Below are 22,896 nucleotides of genomic sequence, written 5' to 3'. Positions count from 1 at the left end.
TGCTCAAAATGTTCTGTGTTATTCCGGTGACAAGTTGTTCGTGTGAAAGAGTGTTCTCAAAAATGACACACATGAAATCTAAATTGCGATCAACAACATCGGATGTGTGCTTAAATTAAATCATCTGATGTTACCTTTAAAAGCATGCCGCACAGGTGTCTGGCAGTGACATAGTAAAAGTATTTAAAACTCTTGTTCCGTCTGAACGAAGACTAGTACTGTAGTCTAGGACATTTTGGAAGATATCAGATGTTCAACCAAGTATTACAGATACTGTTCAATATTTGTAAATATAGGTACTGCCAAATCGTAACAGAAAGTGTTTGTTTATGTATGTCTTTTGTGTGGTGGTGGAAGACGAAGTGTGTTGTATTTTGCTAAAATTCGGCTTTCGTTTACCTGGTAAGTAAATACAATTCTATTATTGTTTTATTCAATATATTTTATTACATATAATTTGCTCTTACGAAATGAATGACAATGACTCAGATTTATGTAATGAGAAGCTTAAAATTGGTTAACAGGTTTCTCAAACCTCGACTAGCCAAATCCCTGAATTTCAACAAAATCGTAAATGGGTCCGCCACCTTCCCAGATGTTTCAACATCCTCCGGGCAAATAAAAATAAAAATTAAATTATAAAAAAAGTAATGATCACTAGGGGTTGCATATCTTCAGGAGTACCGCTATTGATACCCTCCCTAATACAAGGGTCTGCCCACGCTTGTGGCGTGAAATCTAAACATGATTTGTCGCCTTGAGTTCAAGCTGAGACTTCCATTTCTAAAGCGGAAACCGTAGTCATTTGTTTTGCAGTGTAAGCTCCTAAAAGTTGATTTTTGGGGCGGTTCGAGACTACAGGGCGCAGATATAGGATGATCCATCTCGAGCTCCGGTTTAATACAATCCTAATTTTGCAGAAATGTTATTTTGTAGTTCTTTTTAGTGTGTAACAAATGTTAAATGAGTGTGGACATCTCTGATAACGATAATCTTCTTATTTACAATAGGGGGCGCGGTGGCTCAGTGGTAGAGCGTTCACTTCCGGTGCTTGGAGTCCCTGGTTCGATCACAGCTCGCGCCGTGTGAACTTTGTGGTGGACGAACACCGTGCTCATGGGTTTTCTCGGGGTTCTCCCGTTTCCTCCCACTTTCTTCATTCCATCATTTCACTCATCTCTCATCATCACCGTCTCCTTTAGCCTAACCGGCATAACCGTGGGACGTAAAACTTAAAAGATTTCATTTCATTTTTCTTTTTATTTACGATATTTATTGCTAACACGGGCGTTTTCGGACATGTCTGCGCCATTTTGGTTTATAACCGGTTATGACCAAGATAATATATAGTGCATAACAATTTACTTAAGTCAATTTTCTACTTATTATTAATCACCAGTGTAATAGTCGACATTTCTAATGGCTGCGGCATTTAATATATATACAACCATATATGTGGTTCTAGAACAAGTTTTGATTTTCTCTCTGTATGTTTCCTGGACATTGCGAGATACACATACACATACACATTCTGGTTGATTAACAAATAGTTAATTAACTAACGTCGGTTAATCTCATTAGTCGGATCGTCCCATCAACAGGATTATCAAAATATCAAACTGGAAAGCATACAAGAAAAGAGCAGCTTTATTATTTTCAGTGGTCGAAGTGAAACGGTATGCCATACCACCTCTGGTTTTTCAGCAATAAAGGCATACCGCCTTGGCTTTTTCAGTGATCAAAACATACCTTCACTGCAGAGTAGATGCTAAATACCTTCGATCAGTTTTACTATACGGATCGATAGTATAAGTAGTAGTAGAAGTAGGAGTAGGAACAGGTTAGAAGCCCCGCAGGGGTTCGTTAGGTTCTGTTCTCGACATTAAATGGGCAAATTGAAGACTTTCCCACATTTTTCACTCTGTGGATCCGTATAGTAAAACTACACCAATACCTTTAATAAATCCATTTTAATACACAGTAACGGACGAATACCTTTGCATGTAAAAAGATTTTATTTCTTATGTAGAAATAATTTCTAAGTTGACAACACCGACATTTTTGTTACCTACCTTTTGCTTTTAAAATGTGGTGTCTTCATAGAAGTTCATCCAATTTATATTTCGATGTGCCATACTGAATTGTTTCTTTCTTATGTATGTGTTTTCTTGCCTTAAAGCATATAAATATTGCGTTTTGAGCATGGACGGATTTAGGGATTGTCTGCTGTGGAGGCGAATCTTTCAGGGTTTGGAATACCGGTCCAGTCGAGGGAGGAATCCGGGAGTTTTCCCGCAGAAAAACTCGGTTTTTGAGCATTTTCGTGTACAATTCTCTATAGTACAACATATAGGATTTTTTTTTTCACAATGGGGTTTTTTCAAGTTTACAAAGTAGTTTTGGCCGACCGTAAAGTGAAGTTGTGTGCAGTGTTTGTTTTAGAAAAAATGTTCCGGGAGGCACACTCAGTATTCCGGAGGAATACACTGCGGGTACTATTCTATTTACTATTGTATTATAGACGTATATTTGGTCTCTTCCAGGGCGGAGTGCTTCCACTCTAAAAAAAATGTCTGGAAGAAACACTGGGTGCGTGACATAGCTGAGATCTTAAAGATATCAAAAGGCACTGTGTTCACCATTTTGCAATAAACATTCGTCCATGAGAAAACTCTGTTCGAAGGGGGTACATAGTTTGCTGACAGTGCTAATTTAAAGCGATTTCAGAGAGGAAAAAAAAAAAAAAAAAAAAAACAATGCAATATGCAACAATGGATGAAACTTGGGTCCATCACTACACTAAAAAGTCAAATCGGCAGTCAGCTGAGTGGACAGCAATCGGTGAAAGCTGGTCAAAGCGACCAAAAACGCAAATGGCAGCTGGTAAGGTTTTGGTTTCCCTATTTTGAGATGCGCCCCATATTTTATTTATAGATTATCTTGAGAAAGAAAGAACCATCAATAGCAAATACATGGCATTATTTAGTGCGTTTGAAGGAATAAATTGGGGGGGGGGGGACCCCAAGTGAAGAAATAAATGTTCTTTCATGAAAACAATGCAACGTGTCACAAATCGATCGCTACAATGGCAAAATTGCATGAATTGTACTTTGAATTGCTTCCCCAGCCACTATACCCTCCGGGTCTGGCTCTTAGCAACTACTACATGTTTGTAGACTTAAAAAGAATGCTCCAGGGAAAAAGATTTTACTCCAATAAAGCAGTGATTGCCGAAACTGAAGCCTATTTTTGAGGCCAGAGATAAATCGTTCTACAAAAAAATGCATCGAAATGTTAAGAGAAGTGTTGGAATGAATGTATCACTCTTGAAAGCGACTATGTTGATGAAAAAAGTCGAATTTTGCCTTGAAGTTGTTGTTTCATTAGTCATCTTACGAACTTATTGAGTTGAGTTGATTTTGGTTTAGCGTCCCTTTCAGCAGCAAGGCTATATGAGACGTGGACCTACTGATTAACGTGGAATCCGAACCACATGAGCTCCCGCCGGGAATCGAACCCGGGTCTCCCACGCGAAAAGCGCGTACGCACGAACTTATTGAATGATGTGTTAGCCAGAGATATGGAATTTTATAATTATTGTATAACATTTTAATTTACAATAAATAAACTTTTAAACATTTTCATTACACACACACACAAAAAAAAAAAAAAAAAACTTTAAATTACTAGAAAACTTAATAACCAACATTATTATCGAACAACTTCCAAACTTTTATTTAAACGTAATAGTTTGTACGTAATGCAAAACGCTCCCTGAGAAAGTCAGGTAATACGCGCCTGTAGGATCGCCATGTACATAATATACTTGACACTGTATTGAAAATATGAATTTAATTTTAAAGAGGAAGAAAAAGGAGAAACATAATAGCGATATAGGAGCCAGGAGTGGTTTGGATTTTTGAAAGGGGCGGTGGTACAGATATTGAGAGGTCGCCTTAGCAATTGGTTAGAGAGATGTATGTCATTATGACTGGCTGTGACTATAGTCATCTCATATCGTCTGTAACTATAAATGGTTTTAGCTATAACATAAAATATAATTCTGAAATAGAGATACTCCAAATACTCTCTTTTAATTTGATGTTTGATTGAGGAAGACGTGGATGTAACTTCCGATTGGCCAACCTTATATGCGACCTGAAAGTTGTTACCAACAAAAATATACAAGTTATGCAAATTATTTTATGTATTATTCCAGAAAAACAATGCAAATATTTTAGAAAAAATATCCAATTTCCTTTTTATTGTTATTAAATTATTTTTGGAGGGTGCCATTAAGGGAAGGGTGGACCGGGCATTTTCCTGGCGGATCAGTCCAACCCTGACAGGACCCATATGAATTTAAGTTTCTATCACATTTTGTTCGAAGAGGTATCAAGAAACCACTAAGAGGGAATGGACTGAGGTAGTAAAGTAAAACGTACATTGCATTTTAGAAATAGGCACCAGAAAGCATCCCATTCCTAGCGGTATGTTGAAGCAGTACAAAGACATTCTCTTGTTAGTGCTTACAAGCAAATTCAAAGTATTAACTTTCAATGGGGAGTAATGATTTTAGGGGGTGTTCCGGAAGGAATATCTTCCCCCATTCCTGGGACATATTTGCGATTGTGCTCAACATCGGTTACCTGTATTTTCGCAGTATTACTTTCATCCTCCGTGCATTAGAAGTCCCCCTCCACGGAGGAAACCAGAAATCACATCTGACAGGAATGATGATGGAAGGACTATCACGTAAACTTACACGTATGTAAAAAAGACACAAATGTCCTTACTCAAGAGACTCCAAAAATCAGAATGATATAAAGCTCACTGTGACCACGTTTCATTACAGAATTTGCTTCCCTTTCATGCTCTTCCTACTTCCAATTATTGAACTACTCTTCATATTTTTTAAACTTTTACAACCGTTTTTCTCCAATATAGAAGCAATAATTGCTTTAAAAAATCTTCGACTAAGAGTAATACGAGGGTCGTTCGAAAAGTCTTTAGAAAACCACAAAGATGACACTCGTAGTATTGAAAACTGTTTGCTTTTAGCAAGCGCCATTCTTCGCTAGAATGTTGTTAAAGTTTCAGCTATATCCACCACGTGGTTTCATTGTCGTAGTTAATTGAAGAAACAAACTTGACAGAATGGAAAGAAATTAATTTCGTGCAGCAATTAAACACTTCTATTTAAAAGGTTTAACACCGAAAGAGATCAAAGCCGAGCTGAATGAAGTTCACAGCACATTTGCTCCTGTGTTAGCGACTGTTTACAATTGGTTAAATGAGTTTAAACATCCACAAATGATGAATATCGTTCGGGACGTCCAGTAGAAGTGATTCCTCCGAAATGTTTGACAAAATTCACGATCCACAGCTTTGAGTGATCGACGAAATCAAAGTGCACGAAATAGTTGGGGTTACAGGCATATCACTAGGTAAAATGTTTTCAATTTTGCGAGAGAAAAATCTCGACAAGATGGGTGCCAAGTTTGCTCTCAGTGGAGAATAAACAATCGTATGATCGATGCGGAAGCTGGTTTGGGGCTTTTTCGTCGCAATTCCGATGAGTTTCTGCATCGACAGAACATTAGACAAGACATGGATACATTATTAAATTCCAGAAACAAAGGAACACTGGATTTTTAAAGGCAATCCAGGCCCGAAGACGAAGACTGTGAAATCGGCAGACAAGGTAATGGGCAAAGATTTTGGGATGGGGAAAAATCTCTTCCATCAGGACAAGTTTCGATGACGAAAATTATGGAACTAAAATTTGATTGCATCCACCGTATTCACTAGATCTGACCCCCAGTGACTTATTTCCAAACTTGAAAAAAATGGCTCGGCGAAAACGATTCACGTCGAACGAGGTCATCGCCCAAGCAGATGTCTACTTTAGGACCATTCGTAATCATATTTTTGAACGACTTTAAAAGGTCGGACATACGCTGGGAAAAATGTGTCGAGCTGAAAGAGATTATATTGAAAAATACAAAAAATAATGTTTTTTCTTTATCTTTTTCTAAGGACTAATTGAACGATTCTCGATTCTCATGTATATAATGAGGAGGTGTCAATCATACATGGATACACGTCACCAAAAATTCCAAATTGACATTTGAATTAGATATTACTTTTCGTTTGAATCTCTATCGAATAAAATATACAGTTTCAACAAAAACAAAATAAAAATGCTTGTCTCTACAGTTTAACACCTGAAAAATTGTAGTTTACATGTAATCCTATCATGACCGTAGTTTTCTCTCCTATATTGTCAAAAACTGTTTCAGAATGACATGCACCTTTTTGAAACACAGCTCATTATAAACACAAGGCTGATTGAAAGGTTACTCCCTGTTTTGAAGTTTTTATAATTTATTTCTTAATTATATATTTAAAAGAAATGAATGCGAGAAAGAAGGGTATAGTATGGACTTTTATTTAAAATTCGATATAAGCGCCTGCATTCGCTACCACCTTCTGAAGCAGCTAGGGGAACCGCATCAACTAATTTAATCATGAACTCTTGTGGAATGGAAAACAGAACTTCCCCCAGTCACTTCAAGTTCTTTCAAAATAATTTGTTTGGTATAATAGACTTGCTTCTTTCACAACCCTGGGGTTGCAGGGTGTTAAGTCAGAGCTTCTGGTCGGCCACTCATGCAGACCTATCTATGGCTCAGAGAAGTGGGCATTCAGCTATTCACATGTTTCTACGAGTAGTTCCTTTGTAGACAGTTATTCCCTTTTTGCTTATCAGCTTATCGTTTGTTACATCACAGAATGTATTGTCCTCTTTGATACTGTACTTGTGGGCTTTATTCTGATTAGACTGTCACGTTAAAACAAACTGCTACCATGAAGGACTTGTAACAGATGATCTCGAAATTCGAGGCAAATTAAACTCCCAAATAAGTTATGTAATCTTTGCAGTGTTATTAGTTGAAAACATGTTTTTCTTACACTAGTACAACTACTCAAAAATTACAGTAGTCAAAGATAATAAAATAATAATGAAGTATTAAGTTTCATTTATTAAGGCGTTTTTCCAAAACATACATCAATATATTGTCTAAATAAATGTATAAACAAATTAGGAATAAAACAATATATCCAATTACAATAATGATAACGCACATATCGTACAAATTCAGTGGGGGAGACAAGATCTTTGTTTTTCACTGTTATAGTGTGCATTTTCCAAATGCTTGGCATTATACTTTGGCGAGATACAAAAGCATGCAATTATATCAGATTCGAACAAAAGTTAATTCTACAAATAGATATACATTTTATTCACAAAATTTATAGAATAAATTAGTTACAAATCAAGAGTAAATATCTTGAGGAAAAAAAAATGGTTTCATTCATTGTATATATAGAATCAATAACAGGCTTCGTCCGAAAATATGTACACATTTCTACCTTATACATATCTATATATATATAATATTCAATATCACATTCTTATCATGTAACTTTAGTTACATAGGGTAATTTCATCAACCTGTACATAGTATATCCTTTTTACGAACATATACATTAAAAGCATATGTATAGGAGAACAGACAGTATCACGTATTCTTTCGTGCAAATTTACTAGGCTCAACAATTAGTGTAATTTCTTCAAACTGGAGCTGTATTTTTTTAGTGTTACTGAGTTAACGGGTTACTTAATCACCTTAAGGGACTAGATGATAAGGAAGTTAAGCTGCTTAAGCTCCCTGGTCCCGAGCTCATTCCTAACTTATCTATTTCTTCATCCGCTTGATTGTTTTTCAACTCCTGAAGTGTTATAACGAATTTGGACCAATCATCGTGGCGAGGTTGAGCGAGTTGCTGAAAAGAACATAATATTATTACAAAACTATATAAAATTAAATTACATGTTTTATTTCCATTATATGAAGAATAACTTAAACTTTCTTTATTTCAGAAGGCACTTCCTAAGCAGGCAGATTCAAAAAATAATTACAACGCCAGTTAATAGTTCTCTTCCTCGATTATCGTTGTTCCCGTTTGTCTATATCCCTCTTTCGCATTAATTTTATTTTGTAACTCTCTCTCCACTTCGTTTTTATTTTTCACTCTTAAATAATCTCTGAAGAAAACAATGATTTCTGCAAAAATTACATAATTTTTTTGCGAATTTGTCAAAAGTTTTCTCACTAATTGGTACCAAAAAATACAGAAACATATTATACGAATCCATATAAGATCTGTAAAATTCTGAATGACACGATAAGACAAGAGAGAGAGAGAGAGAGAGAGAGAGAGAGAGAGAGAGAAAGACGAAAAGAAAGCAAGAAACAAAAAGCAAGCAAGCACGAAAGAGTGAACGAACGAATGAAAGAAAGAAAAGAAAAAAAGCCGAGCATTCAATTTATAGATATCGTGAAACGGAGCGTAATACAGCTGAGACATCGAATAGCTACTGATCTCAGGCCGAACGCAAATAACCTTCTATAAGAACGTCAAGGACTTTAAGTGCGCTACTAATCCAATATTATCTACTATCACTCATTCTGACCGTTAAACGTTGTTTGGATTTACTATGTCTTCCCTCAGAACAAATAATGTTGTGTCCTCCAAAATGGAATCCATCTTGAAGTCTCGAAATGATACTCCTATGTCTTGTGCCATGCAAGCACCTACAAAAGAATAAGATTGCTACTCTGAAAACTTACTACAACTTTCTTTATATTTTTGACGCGCTGTAATACATTCTGATACAGATTTTTTACCTTATATTCTGTTACAGTTCTGTACCTTATCAAAATAAGTGTTACATAAATTATCAATATTATATCACACTATTTATTATATAGCTGATAGAAAACAGACGCAGTTCTAGCTGACGCAACCTTGATTTAACCATGCTGCCAAATCCTTTATTTATTTATTGCTGTGCGGTTAAAAATCCACAGAGTATCAAAAAGTAATTTGTTTATTCAATCGAACAGAATAATAAACGTAAATTTCATCGTAGTTTGGAAGCTAATTTCATAACTGAAAGCTCCGTCTAATGAGTTAAAATTAAATATTGAAGACTGAATATTTCTAACAACTACACACTTCATTATTACTTCAGTTTAAATATGAACAACTAGAAATAACTACCTAGCATTTCACGCATGCTTTTCCAGACATACAACTTTCAGTAGATGTACTTTATAATTATGACCAATACGAGAACTCTGGCGATGTCTACGGATTATAATTGAACTGCCATTAATAACTACTTGTCATTAATCCCTGAAAACTTTAAGATCGACAATACTCCATCTTTGGCTTCCAATACATTTACATAGCACGTCCAGAAAGTAAGTTCCGTTTCAATTTATCTCCGCTGCAGCGCTGCGATCGCAGTTCCGCACATGTGCAGTAGACGCTCTGTATCAAGGAGACGTGCGCCATTTGGAGATCGCTGTCAGTCACGTACGTTTTGTTGTGCTTGTTTACAATGTCGGTGTTGATTGAAAATCCCGCCGCTTGTGAAATCAGAGCGGTGATTCGTTTTCTGGTTCACGTGATTGATGACAAGATCCAGGAAAACCGCAGGGTTACTTTCATCTGTTCTTACATCTCACATCTTTCCTTGGCGGTCAACACTTCAACAATGACGACGAGCTGAAAGAAACTGTTTCCAACTGGTTGAAGACACAGGCGGCAAACTTCTATGAAGAAGGTATACAAAACCTTGTACCACGCTATGACAAATGCCTGCAAAATTTCGGCAGTTATGTGGAAAAGTAGTTTAAGAGTTGTAGAATTTTGTGCAATAAATAATTTTTCTGTATCTGTACACAATTTAATTTTATTACCAAACGGAACTTACTTTCTGGACGTGCCGCGTATATATGCACAACGATACATAGTCCCCTTTTTATTACTCTTATTACTTTTAATTCTAGATATATACACTGGAACTCTTTGCGTACGAAATACCTCGTTGTTAGTTTCAATTACGCTCATTTCTAGTTCGACTGGAGAAGACTAATGTTATAAAGTAATAAGCCTCGTATGCTCGTGTCTTTTCTAAACGAAGTAAATGCACTTCTCTTTCGGTTTCTACAACTGGTAAATTAACTTAGGAAAGAAAAAAGGAAAATAGCTTTATATAAGAATAATGAACTATCGCACTTCTAACCTACGGAGGACTATGGCCAGCCAAATGACGCATGTTCTGTTGGGTAATGCATGTTGATCATACCATCTTCTAGAATCCTATTTCTGACTTCCTTGACATATCGTCTGCTTGTTGTATATTAAAATAGGTTTGCTAAATCAACACCAATAATTATGTGCCTATATCGGATCATGAGCATAAAAAGATGTGTGGTAACCATTAGATTACATGCGAGCCGGGATGCGTACAGTCACGTTGAAAATAAATATCTTTTACGTATTTCAAAAGATGAACCAGTTATTTTGCAAAATGAATAAGGAAAGAGATCTCCAAAAACAATGATATTTATCAAGTGAAGGACAATCGCGCAACAGGTACAGGCATCGAGATAATATCAAGACCTAGAGGTGCCCTGATGTAAGATCTTTGATGGTATCGAGCTCACATATATCGAATCGATCCGCCATATTGGAATCGGAAAAAGAGGTATTTCCACGTAATATTCCATGGTAGTTTATGTCTGTTTTATTGTTGATTATCTGTATTCCTAGAAAAAATTGCACGACGAGAAAAATCAATGTTGTTTGGAATTTCATGTCAAAAATAAGTGACTTACTTTCTTCTTTTACACTGTTTAACAGTCAATAATATAATGGCATATGCATCGTATATGCATTGTCAAAAAGCTCGTAAAGACTACTACCTAGAGAATTGTCAAACTATTATTAAGTTTGCTTATTTACTGAACTATATGTTTATGAGTTGTTGGAAATTTTGCCAAAATTACGTAACGTACAATGTTCTGTGACACCTTGGCAAGGCTGTGGAGGGAGTAGGCCTACTTTCCCTACATTAAAAATTACTAATGATGGCAATTACTGCTACCTGTGATAATCTAATTTGGTACACTAACAACATTTTTGATTAACCAATCTTTCTTAAATGTTATCTGCTGCTTGTACATTGTATATAAATGGAGTTCTGATATGTGCGTTTTGTTTGTTTACATATATCAGCTGACCGAAACTTGCGGAATACGCCATCTTGGAAGAGGATATCTGGAATCGAACGCTACAATAGACACCACGCTCGAATCAATACTGCGACATAGGGAAGGGCACCTCTAGGTCTTTATATTATATCAATGGTACAGGCAAGGAACAAAATTTAAACACGTTAGCTATACAGCGGAAAGCAGAGAACTACGATGACAAGGTAATCTTGAAATAGAAATTATTGATATGGTTCAAACGTATATACTCACCTCTCCTACATCATATACCCATATCTTCCCCATATCATCACCAACTGTCACATGAAGTCCAGATGGCGTCCACGAGACTCTATTCAGAGCCGGACATCCATCAACTACAACACTAGCAGTTGGAACTTCGGTATCTTGATTCAGATTCCATAAGTCTAATCGTCCCGTTCCATCTACAGCAGCAAACAACGATGGATGAATGGGAGACCAGGCTACGTCATACACATAGTCTCCGTTATCTTCAAACGAATACAAAGGCTTCTTTTCCTGAAATATACCATTAAACATTAACACAATTATTGCAACAATGTAAACCAATTGTAATCAGTTTTTAATATACAATATTGAAAAAAAAAAAAAAAAAAGAAGAAGAAAAAAAAAGGGTTCGCATCTGAATGTGTTATCCTTCGCGTTGTTATAACTGCTTGATTGTTGTGTTGTTTATTGGATATACTAGAATTCGAAGAGTTCCATAAATTTATTGGACGTGGAATGATTGTTTTATGACGATCGAACACATAAGAGCAACAAATTAATATTGAATGTTTAGTTTGTTGTTGGAACTTACACCACTGACAATATGGAGTTCGCATAACTATTAATTTTAGCGATTTTCCTTTAGGTGAGAGCCAACAATCTGTGTTTTATATCAGAGAAAGGCCGGATGAAGGAGGCCCTCATGGAGAACATGCAAAACACATGCAACCGGACAACGTATGAGCAACGGCTATACAAAACTACTTAGACTTCACAATTGCACAGTACAAGTCTCGCAAGTTACCCTGGATGTTTAGCAATCATAGAAGTAATCTTCAAGTTCATCCTTGCTAGCCGTCGACGAGGAAAGCGTTGAATACCATCTGCTTTATTTCAAGCGCTAACATTAGCCAGAGCGGCAGCAGACACTCTGCCCCCGTTTGAAAGCCGCTATCCATCTCGTCACTGTTCGACAGGGTAGGGCACGTGGACCTAGTGCTTCCTGTAACTGTGTGTGGCATTTCCGCGCATTCCTGCCGCGGAGAAATGCTACCTTCACATAACAGACGTTGTTCACTCTTCGTGATTTCCATTCCGGACCACTGTCGCTCATCTACTGAACTTCAGGGCGTGCTCAGACATGTAGCTCTACTCATATACACCATCTGGTAGGACCACTCAACAATGCATGCTCTAAGCTTTCCAACATGTATCTTCGATCTGTCCTTTTATACCCCATTTGAAAGAGAGAGATAGAGAGAGAGAGTTGCTATGACTTATGACAACCCTCATGATATATATATATATATATGTATGTATGTCTGTGTATGTATGTGCGCGCGCGGAGGTCTCATGTTGCTTTTATATTATGTTTAATACTGAATTTCAGTCTAACGTGCTTTTATTTCTATAATTGGTGTCGATATATTAAGAAATTCTACTTTTATTTTCCATACCCGAATCTGAAATTAGCATTCGAACACAGGTAGATCTCTGTCAACCATAACTTTGGTTATAAGATAATTAGCGTTTCTTCACCTGGGGCATCCCTGGGATATGTCCTTATGATTATAGCTGGAATTTTCGAATTTTCTTCGATACTACTACAGTTTCTATTGTTGTTATGTTCCGTACCTTCAGATCAACTGTGGCGTCACTGTTGAGGTGAATGGAGCAAAAACAAAGATTATCTTAATATTTTATATTTATTTTTTTTACTGTGTTATAATTTTTACTTCAAAAAAAAATGTAGATAAACTACTATATTATCTGTAGATTTTTGTAGTCTTTAAAAGCATGAAACAAGGGGGGGGGGGGGGAAGGACAAAGTTGATAAGCACTTTTAAGAATTAGCAATCCCTAAAAATTTGAGTCGTGGTTTAATATAGTTATATATAAAGCTGCAGCTACAGAAATGGGAAAATCTGGTTCAGCGAGAAACAATGCCTAAGAAAAAAGACGGTTGTAATATAAATTAAGTGTAAGGTAGCTCAGCAAAATCAGGTTATACAGTTGATTTCACTTTGTCTTTGAAACTGGGATATCATTGGGAACCAAATTCAGACAAAACCAATCATAATTCAGAATTTCATCACAAACATATGGGTGTGTGACTACAAACCATTACGCTCTACTTAAATTTTTGGCGAAGGCTACTACTAACACCAGAATGGAATTTTACTACTGCAACTGTACTCAAACATCACTTCCTAGAATCCCCTCAAAGTAGTACAAATTTAAACGAGAGATTCATAAAATGCTTACCTTAAGACTCCAGAGCTTTACGGTCCAGTCTATTGAAGAAGTGAGGAAGAGATGGGAGAAATCTACTTGACCCTGCACGCTGTGTGTATCTATACCAGTTACAGGCCCCTGATGACCTTCGTAAGTTTCAATCGCTCCTGCTTTACTTCCATGCCGACACGCTGTAAAAAGAAAAGGTAAATAATATGAATGTTTTAATACAGCGATTAATTTTATGAAAACAAAATTAGCGACTACCATAAGAAAACGTACCCTTAACCTTAAAATCCAGCCAGGACTGGCAGGTGATCTTTACAGTACTTTTCTCTCTAGTAAGTTCGCAACTTTGAGGATTCGGAAGCTAGTAAGGAAAACATCATGCTTACCAACTGCCGAATGATTAACGCTGACTGTAACATTTTTTAACAGGCCTGTTCGGAAGCATGCCTCTAGTGATTTGTATAAAAAATAAACCGTGAAATACTATTTTTTTAAAATTAGGTTACTGAAAATAATTTCGAAAAAAATGTGTTTTTTAAATATAAAATATTCCTTTTTATGCAATGCCTGAGAGTAGCGGGCGTCCCCTTTGGTTTTCTGGTATTGTAAGAAATGAAATCTTTTACGTCTCATGGATGTGCCGGCTAGGCTAAAAAAAAAGACTGTGATGATGAGAAATTAAAGAAATAGTGGAATGAAGAAAATGGGACGAAACGGGAGAACACAGAAAACCCACGCACACGGTGTTTGTCCACCACAAAGTCCACTTGGCGCGAGCTGGGATCAAACCAACGACCCCATCCACCAGAATTGAACGCCCTACCACTGAGGCACCGTGGCCCCCTCTGGTATTGTAAGCTTAGGAGCAAAAATGAATACTGGGTTGAAGCAGAACTAGTACAGGATTTGGAATACTTCACTTTGGCACATGACTGGTCATAAAATGTATTGTCTATATGCCTTGCTGTAGATTGAAAAGTGTATGCTACCTTCTTTACACGTATATATGCTACAGCAAATATCTTTGTTTTCGTCTGTTTCCGAGTCTAAGAAGACAGGATGTCAAAAACACGATTTTCGTCAAATCTACTTCCATGATTTCAAACTTGGCAGTAGGACCACAAAAGCCGAAACGTTAATGAAAATATGGGGTAAAAACAACGTGAATGAATCTCAGTGCGACGTAGGTTCCGAAAATACTGTTGTGTAGACCAGCATGGAAAATGAAGGTTCGCGACGTCGTTCTGTTGGCGACAAAGAATCGAAGGCGATCCTTAAGCAGATCTGCGGAAAACAACAGGAGAGTTTGCGGAGAAATTCAATTGTTATCATTGGAAGGTTATACAATATTTGTAGAAACTAGAAAAAAATGGACAAATGGATGCCGCATAAAATAATCAATAACTAAAGAAATCCCTGATTTAAACTTTGATTTACGCTGCTCCAGCACAAGAAAACGATCAATATAAGGAGAAATTTAGAAATGCAATAAGACATGGATCTTATAACAGAGTAACAACGTTATACACAATGATTGAATAATATTTCTGCCAGATGTGGCATTACACCAAAGACATTCATGGTAAGTGTGTTGGATAATAAGTGTAGAGGTTGACTACAGTTTCCACTATCTGGAAGGTTTTATCAGTCCAGAATTGTGCAGTTTTATTCCGATTTTCCGATTAATCTTATTGAGCTTCAAGCAAGTTGAGAGTTTGAATTGCAGCTCAAATTCTTGCATTAATTTTACAACCCAATACGTGAGTTTCTTTTCAATGTAAGTTGCTGGTTTGACTTCAGCGTCTCTTTCAGCAAGTAACCAACACTGTCGGATTCATTGTGTTGGGCATATTAATAATAACGCCATTTTTTCTCGACAACTATAACCTTGGAAACAAAATTGTAAAAACTGGACAATAGCACCTGGGCGATACTTTAAAAACCCATTTATGCCCTTAAACTATAAAAACTGATAAAGTATTAGGAGACTAATTACTGCAACTTTATTAGTCATATAAAGCTGATGTTATAGATTGGGAATAAAGTTTCAATATGTAACAGCACATGTTACGCCAACGCTAAAAAGCGCTCCATATGTTCACTGCAATTCTCAATGCATTTTCAATTTTCTTCAATATGTGAGAGACTGAAATCAGTCGCCAGTGGTTGTCCTCCCCAGAGATTCCCCATATATGGATTTTCACAATATATACTTCAGATTTCGAAATCTCTAAAAGCTAACTTCAAGGGATTTAGATTAAGTAACTTTCATGCCTATTCCACACGTTCCCTTTCCCCAATTCAGCAGTTAGAAATCATCATCCAATCAGTAGCTTATCGTCATTCGATTTCGTAGTCACCGTGTACAATAATTTGAATTAATATTTCTAAGTTCCAACTTAGACGTTCACCAGATAAATAAAGGACAATAATCGCCAATTTACTCCTTAATCTGAAGAAATTTCATTAGCTTTAGATTTTTTTCCTCCAAACTTACTGTAATCCTGTAATAGCCAGAGCCATCACTTTACATAAAAGTAAACAAAGGAAAAAAACTTACCAGTATAAACTGATCCTTCTTCGCTACCTACTACGAAATTATTTACATCATTATGTGGAAATGCTAAGCACGTGACCGCGATTGCCTTGCTCTGCCTATGCTGCAATTCCAGAGTCTCTTGTGGTTGTGATAACATGTCTAAACTCCACGAACACAGCCTTCCATCAGTAGATATGCTAATAAGGTTATGCGCATTTTGAGTGCCAACAACACACAAGCAATATACTGGGTGCTAGAAGAAAAAAACAAATAAACAATTACTGGCAACAGCTTTCACACTGTAAGATGAACGCAGATATGCTGATCATCTTTCTAATGCAGCTAACAAGTACATACACAAATGCATACCTATGTGCTCCCCCACCCACACACAAAAAGGGAATTAACTATTCATAGCTTATAAGAAAACCATAATGTAAATTAATTCCAGTTCAAATGAGTTCTTGTGTCCTTTCTCACTGTGTCATAAGCTCTCAAGAGACGAAGGTAAATACATATTGCAGTGTTAATCAACTATTCTATTTACTGGTGACTCAACTATTCTATATATATCTAGCTTGATAAACTGTTAAAACGATATACATTTCACATAGTGGCAACAAAACTATTTTTTATCTTTCAAACTTCTTGAAGAAACTTAGAACGTTCCCTAGATTAAACGAACTCTCGTTCTAATTAATACAACCTCTTAGGTCATTTTTAAAAGTGAAATGGTTCATTTAATTTTAACACAACTGTTCTACACTAGGAGCAATCGAAGTAACGTCACTACGTTTTACAATCAATACATTTCCTTTTAAAAGCAGATCCTCCTACAATCCACAAAATACACAGAAACATTACTACTAAAAGATTCAAAAATGTATTATAATGCAAGGGAATTCAAACACACCTAAAGTAGTTTTCCTGAATATGATACTTCGACTTGCGCATATATCATTGTTTAAATATTTTTCTTTCATAGGATAGAAGACGGCGAAGCTTAATTACAAATTACGTTAAACCAGCGCAGATCGGTGTCTTATTTCTCCAGTAACATTATTATTGCTTCTTTACCACTTTGGTTTCCATTATCACTAGCGAGGAAAATAGTTATTAATTACCTTATCTTGTCACTTATTTATTTACGATAACTTTCTTTGAGCCTGAATAATATCCTCTAATCTCCACTGAAAGTGAAAGTCACAATGAGAATGATTGTTGTTTACATTTGTAAATATATGATCAAATTTTTATTTAATTTATTTAAAGCTGGTATATATTTTACCAAGAAAGGGTCTTGTCTATAATATTTGCCAAGTCAATCCATTAACTTCAGAAGTTCTGTCATGTTACATTGAAATACTACACACGACTGATAGTTCTATACAGATACAACGTCTTTTATTTGGAAAATTTTGAACAATCAGCAATGTGCTCAAACTTTTGACAATCATTATATGTATATAAATTGGTCCGAAAAAATTTGCAGCCCCGGACCATAAACCATGTTAATCCTTGCGTAAATACGCCCCTGATCTCATAGCCAGAATTTTAGTCTCAAGATCCCGAGATATCACGTAAAGGATTATCACTGAAATATAAGTTGGAACTATTGGGTTTCTTTTCATCACTTACTTTTTTTTCTTTCTTTCCTTCAACTCTTCATTGATTCGGTAAGTCTAAACACGAATAGTTTTGAATCAGGTGTACAGTGGTATAATTGTTTGAAAAATATACCTGACACATTACTCTATAATTACAATGAGATTTTCATTCAGGAACTACTTCTTCCTCTTTTATTTCCATTTGTTAATGTTTGCAGTATAACCATAGCGGCTCTATGTGGGACTTTGTTAATACATAACTAACGAACTCCAGGATATCTTAACTGAGAAGAAAAGATTGAAATCTTAAGTCTTCAATCATACCTTTTAGGCCTTAGGTAAAGTAAGGATGAATCAACTGGCACCCCAGGTCTCTCTCCCGACATGGTCACACGAAAATCATTGTAGACTCTAAGCCCATTCTTGGCCCAAGTTGACATTTGACATACTTATGCCGGACATATGGGTCTACCTTGGTACCCAATTTCAAGGAAATCAAATGGGCACTTTCTGAGATATCGCTGATCAAAAATTTTTCCGAAAAATGATATTTAATTTTCAAATAAATGTTCCTTTCTTTCTTCTTCAAAATGGTATATTATTTTTCTCTCTAGCTCAATATTTACGGGAGATATGACCAACTGAAGCTAATAAGATTCTACAAAAAACATCAAATTTGTCCAATTTTTACCACCCAGTATTCTGAAATTACAAGGCGTACAGGGCTAAAATTTGGTGCATGATCAACTCTCATAGGGGCCTACATGTACACCAGTTTCATCAAATTCTGAGATGACGATGTTTTTATTTCCTGAAAATTTGGTTGATTTCACATGGAATGACTCGTAAGTATTTTATTTGTTTTGATGAAATCATAACTTTGAAGCTCTTTAACACTATTGCTTTAAAGTTATTGTAGGATAGGTCTTGCTTTAAATGAGATCTGAACTAGTACCTGGCTTTTTATCTGAGCCTCAGCACTGCTGTAAAACAACAAGTCAAAGACGACATGCACAGAAAGCAGGCGTGATCCATGTTCGGAAATCTTACGGAAAATGCATAATGATTATGACGAAACGAATACTGATGGAAGAATTTAAAACTTATATACACACACGGAGAGCTTGCGGAGAAGTTTGCATGGTGCGATAATGCTTTGAACTGTGGCTCAGTAAATGAGTAATCTACTATCACGCCGCCATGCTGGTAAAAGAAACGTAACAGTAATATTTTTCCAACATTTTATTTCGTTCTTGTCTTAAAGTTAAGAGTATCCGGCCTCTTTGACATTCTTGCCATCGACATCTATTTTTATTTATTTCATGTTGTTCTTTCCTTTAAAATATAAGTACATTTGTATATGCAGAAACATCCATTATTATTAGGTATGGTAAGAATTTTGAATGTTGACATATAAAAAGTTTAAAGCGTGTTCGATTATTTTGCCTACAAATCGAGGTATGTTTAAAAAAATATTACTTACCGTATGAGCAGCAGCTGACAAAGGTGTTCGTTGCACGGGCGTTCTTTTCTGAACTCTATTATCCCATAGCACTATTTGACCAGAATAAGTACCTCCTAATATCAAATTCGGATGAAACCTGAAAGAATTTTAAGAACAGGCTATTGGTAACAGATTTTTACAAGAATGTACTTTAATTTATGAAAAAGTAACGAACTAAATATTGTCAGAAAGCAGTAATATATCATTTTATATACTAAACATTTCACAACAATATTTGTTGGAACAGGCTAATGATACAATACGTAACAAAGCAAACAAATGAATGGTGAAAAACACATATGCTTTACGTGAAATAGTGATTGACTTCTTGTGCTCATTAGTATGACGACACAGTCTAGCGTAATCATGTACTGCAGCTACTCTGTACGTTCATCCTTGTACAATCAACGACAGAGGAAAACAGCATACCTTACATACAGTCTTCATGTAGAATATATTTTTTTCTTTTTATACAAGTTGCTGTAGAATCAGTAAGGATATAAGATTTCAGTTCAGAACACAAAGAGGGAAAGGATTCCTCCTCACACTTTTTTATTGAATATTTTAAATATTACTACCCTTTCTGTCGGGAGATTTCCTGTGAGATCTCAACACATCAGTACTATTTCCTTGATGTGTTACAGCAGTCTGTGGCAGAAGTGTTATTCTTCTATCCATAATCTTAAGACTGAGCTCCTGAATCATAGTGAATAATTTCACGTTTCTTTTCTAAACTTCCTCAATCTACCCTTATTTGATATCTATAGTATATCTTTACGACGACATCTACAACAACCTCTAATAACGTTACTTTCCAATACTTGAGTTATATAGTAGCTTTTATAAATTTAGGTAAATCAGAATTGTGATTTCTCACCCACACCGAATTTCTTCTACTGCATGTTCCTCCGAAATCCGTACCTTCATTTCTCAGTTGTATTTTCTCCTTTTCAAATTTAGGCGCATTGTATCAAGTTCTCGGCCAAAAATTAATCATCAAAGACGAGAGATTTCTCCACAACTTTACTCGGAGTATGCAACAGAACATACATTATTTCTAGTAATCAATTTTCCACGATTTGTGCGGTTAACTTTATAACTGTTTTGCATACCTTTTCTTGAGCAGCTTTTTTTTATTATCTGAACAGCCCTTTATGCACTGACATTGCTCTCCAGTAAATAAGGCGGTGCCAAAAAAAAATATGTTTTATCCCTCGACCCTTATAATAATCTGCGAATTTCATGGTTTTGAAAGGGGGTCCACCATCTGACACCAAAACTTTCGAGAAACGCACACAATTAAGCCCATTCTCCAAGCAAATGACAGTTTTCTTAGCATTTGTCGATTTAACTTTCCACATTTTAATCCAGTTAGTGAAACTATCAATTATGTCCCAAAGAAATATTTGAGTAACTGGTACTGATCTACACGTATTCTAACTTTTTATTTCTCGAAACTTACGATCCAGAAAGTAACTCATGTTTCGGTATGAAAAGAAGACAAGTGAATGTAGACATTTTATATTACAAACATTTTGAAACAAGGCACTTACACTACTTTTTAACAGTTGCCGTACAAGTTTAGATAATTACCATAGCGATGAATAATCTCCTTGTCATAAACATTTTCCGCATGTCACTTAGACCATTCCTGCACGCTAGTATGATAATCTGTGTCGTCATTAATACACTGTGTTACTAGCCAGATCTTCATGTGAGGAAACACGTGATAGTCCATTGGTGCCAGATCCGAGCTATATGGCGGATGGTCGAAAACCTTCCAATGAAAGGCCCGGGCCTGAGTCCGGTTGGACGATTCCGGGCGGGCGTTGTCATGAAACAACAAAACTTTTGTATACAATTTTCCTTGGTGTTTGTTTTGAATTCCTCTTCCCTTCTGTGATGTTTCACAACATTTTTCAGTGGTAATTGTTGAAACATGTTCCAAAAAGTCGACTATCAGTACACCTTCACTATCCCAAAACACAATAAACACAATAGCAGTAAGTTTTTATGCAGACTTTGTTTGCTTTAAAAGTTTTACTCCACGGACTTAATTTCTTAAACCAATCTCGCACAAAACTTATGATAGCCTAACTTTTTGATCACAACTTCTTGCAATAAGTTCCGTGAAATTTGGGAAACTTGAACGAGAGCTCTATCTTAAAATGGAAATTTTCACGAATCTTGTCATTGATTCTTGCGACCAGTATCTGTCACAATACTCGGTCGCCCATTTGGGTCTTTATTGTAAACGTTTGTGCGGCCATCTTGAAACATGAAGCACCAGCGTTTCACTCTACTTTTATTTGTCACATCTTTAACATAAACTTCAAACGGTTGTCGATGAATGTCAAGTGGTTTAGTGTTTTTCGTCAAAAAATAGTAGGACCAATCTCACTTCACAGTGGCAGAATTTTCAGTTGGAGAACTGACATTAACAAGTATTATGAACAAAGTAGAAGTAACATGAACGCACTGAACGGGCGAAAGTCTCCGCACAAAATGGCGGCGTTCTCCCCGCCCCTAGCGACATCCTTCGTATTATTGAGGATATACATCGTCTCATTTTTTTAGTGCTAGGAATTATTCCACGGTTTTATTATTGTCCTTCCAACTTCACTCTTATTACAATTTCTATACAGTTCATTATAGTATATTAACATATTAATTTTACATTTACAAATTCTATATGCTTATCTAACAAACATAAGTGTAAAAAGATTCTTAATTGACTGTTCTTTCATTTAACATGTATGTGCCGTAATTTCAACCACTTCCATTATTTTAAACATTTATCTGCCTTACAGAGATTTTGGAATTAAAAAGTTCAGTAGAAAGATGACACTTGAAAAAAAATCATATTAAACCATTTTTATTATTGATATTATCCGTTTAAAAACTGTACTATGGATAAATAAGAAACCAGCAAAATCCTCCTTTCCATTTTATACTCACAGACAAATTGGATCCCCTCCCCCCCAATAATCTTAGTAAAGACTTGCATGACATGTTAAAACTGATATCCACCTCCTTTTTTAAAGCTTTCACACACGTACGTTGGCTTTAATAAGAATTTCAAACAGTTATGTAACTTTATATTTGTTTAATTCCTCTTCTGATAAGATTACAGAGTTTATTTAAGAGAGGTGAATGGTCAAGACCTGTTGACCAGAATGTACGAAAGTTACTGGTACTGGTTTATTCCTGATCTATACCGTAGAAATAATAATGAATTTAACTACGTTTGTTCGAGAAATCTTTCTAGACTGCCGCACTCATTTTCATGATTTTCTGTACATGAGTGGACTATGCCTTAACTTAGGTTTTAATTATTTTACTTTAAAATGTATGCCTTAAGTAGGAGAGCAGAGGGAAGCCATAATATATGCGAAAATTTTAATAACTCACAAGCCCATCAAAATGGAACTCTGTAGGCCCATATAGATTCCTTATTAAAAACAAGGGAATATATGTCCCAGTGTTTTTGAGAATTTCCGTTTTAAGGGACGAAAGGCATTTTCTATTATCTATCTATCTATATTTACATATACATGTACGTTGCAGCATAACTCTGGAAGCCTGGATCATTTCAACCATACATTGTACACATATGATGCA

General features: G+C 35.9%; 1 protein-coding gene across 23 annotated transcripts in view; it reads right to left on the bottom strand.

Annotated features, from left to right (window-relative positions):
• Positions 1–7,026: 7,026 nt before the first annotated feature.
• Positions 7,027–22,896, bottom strand: part of sw (cytoplasmic dynein 1 intermediate chain short wing) — a 159,714-nt gene continuing 143,844 nt past the window's right edge. For all 23 annotated transcript variants that reach the window (XM_081749222.1, XM_081749230.1, XM_081749220.1 and 20 more), the window contains 5 exons: positions 19,255–19,372; positions 16,186–16,417; positions 13,647–13,807; positions 11,406–11,672; positions 7,027–7,851 (listed from right to left, as the gene is read on the bottom strand). In XM_081749222.1, coding sequence (XP_081605348.1) covers positions 7,690–7,851; positions 11,406–11,672; positions 13,647–13,807; positions 16,186–16,417; positions 19,255–19,372 — 940 coding nt within the window. In that variant the 3' untranslated portion in view covers positions 7,027–7,689. The remainder of the gene's footprint in view (positions 7,852–11,405; positions 11,673–13,646; positions 13,808–16,185; positions 16,418–19,254; positions 19,373–22,896) is intronic.

This window comes from Thermobia domestica, chromosome 2, assembly GCF_964235325.1.
Source record: "Thermobia domestica chromosome 2, izTheDome1.hap1.1, whole genome shotgun sequence".
Classification (NCBI taxonomy): domain Eukaryota; kingdom Metazoa; phylum Arthropoda; class Insecta; order Zygentoma; family Lepismatidae; genus Thermobia; species Thermobia domestica.
This window is presented reverse-complemented; position numbering and strand designations above follow the sequence as displayed.